Consider the following 4,220-nt stretch of genomic DNA (forward strand, 5'->3'; position numbering starts at 1 on the left):
TCAGTCAGTTTATAGGTTATTATGTTTATTTGTTATAGTCATAGTCAATATTTTATCATAATCTACTGCACTGGTTCACTTTTGCACTTCATTGCACACAGTCTACCAAAGTATCTCACCTTACTATGGCATTGCATTTCTATAAGTAATGTTTAATTTTATTCTTAGGTATGTGTGATATATGTGTTTATTGTGTTATGATTGTCTTGCTACTGAATGCCTAAAATTTCCTTATGAATGAATAAAGTGTCTATCTATCTATCTATCTATCTATCTAAAATGTAATAAAATTGTAAATTATGTAAGATTTGTAACTTGCACACATAATTTCCATCATGGACGTTTCACCACACCTGACAGCTAAAATGGTGTGATAAGACACTCCTACTCAACACATAGTTAAGGTCATTCAGGCGTAAGCAGCTATAAGTGTTCGTCACCACTGCCTCGGCTCAGGCAGAGGGGATTAAGGCATTTACTTGGAAGGAGACACGACAGGCTTTTGCTATTCTGGATGTGCATAGATATAGCCTAGGCATAGGCAACAATAGCTACTCTTGTGCAGGACCAGACCACATTCAGGGCTCCGTCTTCAATGTAAACTTACTGAGTCAAATTGTTTTTCTTTTTCTCTTTCGCTCCTTCATACCTGCAAGGATGGATCTTGGGAAGGCAAAGCTGCTTCGGACAGGTCTTAACACTCTACACCAAGCCATCCACCCTGTGCATGGGATAGCATGGACGGACGGCAGGCAGGTCTGCTTGACAACTCTCTTCTTCGTCAATGGTGAGGTGAAATTTGGGGACACAAACGTTATCGGGCAGTTTGAGCACGTCTTGGGGCTCTACTGGGGGCCGCTGTGCTGCTCTGACTCACCGGCCTTGCTGGCTGTTCAGCACAAGAAACATGTCACTGTGTGGCAACTGCAGCTCAGTGCTCTTGAGCAGAACAAGCTGCTGTGCACTCAGACTTGTGAGATGAGCGAGCCTTTCCCCTTGCTCTCCCAAGGCTGTGTGTGGCATCCTAAACTGGACATCCTGGCTCTGCTGACCAAGAGGGATACTTCTGTGCTGTTTTCCGTTAGGGTGGACAACAGGAGAGTCAAAGCAGAAATCAAAGTTAGTGGACTTATCCACTGTGCATGCTGGACTAAAGATGGTACACGCCTGGTGGTGGCTATAGGAAGTTCTCTTCACTCTTACATCTGGAATGACATCCAGAAGAGTCTGGCGGCCTGCTCCTTCTGCCCCATCTTTGATGTGGGAGGCTACATCTGTGCCATCGAGGCCACGGGGGATGCTCAGGTAGCTGTGGCTACAGAGCTGCCTCTGGATAAAATCTGTGGGTTAAATGCCGGCATAGCATTCGACATGCCGTCAGATGCTGACTCCCAGCATAGCCACGGCTCGCACATGGTCATGTCAGAAGAAGACAACTTTCTGGACTCGAGAAGAAGATCTTTTGAATCAGACAGGTCCAGCGTCACAAGCTCAGGCCCTCTGGACCTCACCCACCTTCTGGCGAGGCATCGTCGCTCTGACCCCAGCCCCCTGATTCACCTGCGTCGCAGAGACACTATGACAGGCTCTGGCCAGGACTCCTCACACCTCATCCTGGTCACCTATGAGCGTAAAGTCACTACCAGCCGCAAAGTCAGTATCCCGGGGATTTTGGTTCCAGACATTGTGGCTTTTGACCCACGCGGCTCCACAGTTGCAGTTGCTTCCAACACCTGCAACATGGTGCTCGTGTATTGCATCACAGCCTCCGCCATGCCAAACATTCAGCAGATCTCTCTTCAGACAAACGAGAGGCCCAAAGGAGTCTGCTTCCTCAATGATAAGATGCTGCTGTTGATGGTGGGCAGACAGAAGTCCAACGACCCTGCCTTCCTCCCATCTTCTAACACAGATAAATATATTCTTCGTCTGGTAACTAAAGAGCTGATGCTCGATGGAGAGGCTTCAATCCCACCATCCCCCTCTGCTCACAACCATCAGTCTAATTTCTGCGAAGGGATTAGAAGGCACTCAGAGCATGTATGCAAGGATGAAAGGGAGCGCCTGGGGATTAGGGACTTGGTGTTACCTGGAGGGGCAGTTTTTCGTTCACCAAGCAACAGGCGTAAGCTGGTGGAGGAGGTGAGGAGCGGCGAGCCCAGCCCCGTCACCAGCTCTGTGGACTTCTCTGACCGAGCATCAGACAGAGCAGCGTCCAGTGCATCCTCCATCACCGTGGAGAGTTTCGATATGGACCACGTCAACCGGATGACCAGCCTGGCGGTGGCCGGCCAGGCCAGCAGGGACTCCAGCCGGACCAGCTCTCCTCGTCACGAGCCTTCGGACAAGCTCCACACAGACCCGACGCTGCCTATGCCTGAAAAGACTTCGAGCACCTCCAAGGAGCGCGCACAGGAGCAGCTCATTCACAACATGGAGAGGCTTTTTACGCGCTTTGCAGATGTACAGCAGTGCCTGACCGAAATCAGAGATTTTACCCAGAATGGCAAGAAGGCCCAGAGTGTCTACCCCAACGCCTGTGAACCCCCGTATGTCAACGTCACTTGTCAGGTACAGTTTTACTCTCTACATTTTCTCTGTGTGTTTGTAACTGGCAGGGAGAACATCCCTGGCTAAAGAGATGGAGATTCCCTTTCTTTCTACAATCTCTTTCATGAGCAGCTTTTGAATGAGAGGCTTAAACCGCTTAATCAGCGGGAATTTACACTTAAAGGATAAGACAACTGAAATACCTGGGCCTGTTTAATGTGTTCCAAACACACAGCTGTGGTGTGTTATCAGGTACCAGAATAGGATAATTAACTGTTATAAAAGCATCTTAGCTTGACGTCTTATGACTGTTAGTCTTTTCTTTACTCTGTCCTTTTTTGTGCAAATGCAGAAGCAGTTGTCGGAAAATGTGTTCATTGACGAGCGGAGGCCAGTGTTGCTGTGTGATGGGAAGCTGTGTCTGCGGGCCCTCCAAGACCTCTTCAACCTAACCATTGTGGAGATGATGTATGGTATGTGCAGCCTTTTTTGCCTCCATTTTTTTCTTTATTTTTTTGAAACGCCACTTCTGAGTATGTAAACCTCAGAATTGGTTTGCTTCCACTACAAAGCAGGATGTCTAAGCCGCCGTCTTCTTGCCTGTGAGATTAACCATGTTGTGAGGGAGTGTGTGTGTGTGTGTGTGTTAGGGAGAGCGTTAATACATTTTAACCACTTAGAGGAAACTCCTTGTAGACCTCTTGGCCTGTGTGTATATACAGCAAGCGTGCGTGTGTGTGATGAGTATTCCTAGTGAGGACACCTAGACGTCACCAACACATAGGCTTTCTAAGTCAAACTCCCTGCAAATACTATTGTTATCTTTTTTAAACCTTCAAGTTACCCATTCAGAATGCATTTTAATTGATAAAGAAACTCATTTTTTTTTAAAAACACTTTTTAGCATTGTTACCATACGTGAGCCATAATTGGAAGTGATTAAAGGCCTAGGTCAGATTACAAGGTTTTAAACAAAAGCGGCTTACTACTAATGAGCATAATGTTTTGTTGCAGTAGCAACATGCTGTCCTAAACTGAGACACATTAGCAGGTAATAGCTACCACAAACTGCATTTTGCAGTGGTTTAACCCTTTATTAGATCATTAAACAGATCTCAGATGCACAGAAAGCCATAGTCTTGTGTTATTTTTCCAGGTCCGTTGTGGATTGCACTCGTGGCAGATGCAGACGGCTTTGTGCCTCTGACGTTCAAGTCCCAAGAGGAACTTACAGTGCGGAACGGGAAGCGGAAAGCTACCCTACGGACTCCGGACAACTCCGTCCCATCCAGTCCAGCCCCCAGCCACGGCCCCAACGCAACAACAGACACCTCGTATAGTGCCTATTAACACACACCTCCATTTATGTACTCATGCAGTTATAACCCTCTTGAAATACATGTGATTGGGCCCTAGGGGTGGGGAGAAAAAATTGATACAGCATAGTTTTGCGATATTTTCAGTGGCAATACTGTATCGATACACAGGCGCCAAGTGTGGATCTTTTATCATTTATTATATATTTGTTTGTCTGCTTGACAATCCCATTTTGCTGCAATACAATTGAAGTGAGATGAACAAACAGAAACATGTGTATTTGTATAGATAAGACAGATGTTCCTTTTGGGGACGTCATTTGAAATTGGGAAAAATTAGAAGTTGGAAAAACG

The 4,220-nt window shown here is 46.5% G+C and overlaps 1 protein-coding gene across 2 annotated transcripts in view; it reads left to right on the top strand.

The window, feature by feature from the left end:
- The window catches only part of wdcp (WD repeat and coiled coil containing), a 5,429-nt gene that overhangs the window by 500 nt on the left and 709 nt on the right, over positions 1-4,220 (top strand). Inside the window, exons 2-4 of one of the 2 annotated variants that reach the window (XM_032543538.1) lie at positions 657-2,571; positions 2,903-3,023; positions 3,707-3,954. In XM_032543538.1, the coding sequence (XP_032399429.1) occupies positions 658-2,571; positions 2,903-3,023; positions 3,707-3,900 (2,229 nt within the window). In that variant the 5' untranslated portion in view covers position 657 and the 3' untranslated portion in view covers positions 3,901-3,954. Of the gene's footprint in view, positions 1-413; positions 2,572-2,902; positions 3,024-3,706; positions 3,955-4,220 lie in introns of those variants that run through there. The other variant, XM_032543539.1, reaches the window with a different exon arrangement.

This window comes from Etheostoma spectabile, chromosome 18 (assembly GCF_008692095.1).
Source record: "Etheostoma spectabile isolate EspeVRDwgs_2016 chromosome 18, UIUC_Espe_1.0, whole genome shotgun sequence".
Classification (NCBI taxonomy): domain Eukaryota; kingdom Metazoa; phylum Chordata; class Actinopteri; order Perciformes; family Percidae; genus Etheostoma; species Etheostoma spectabile.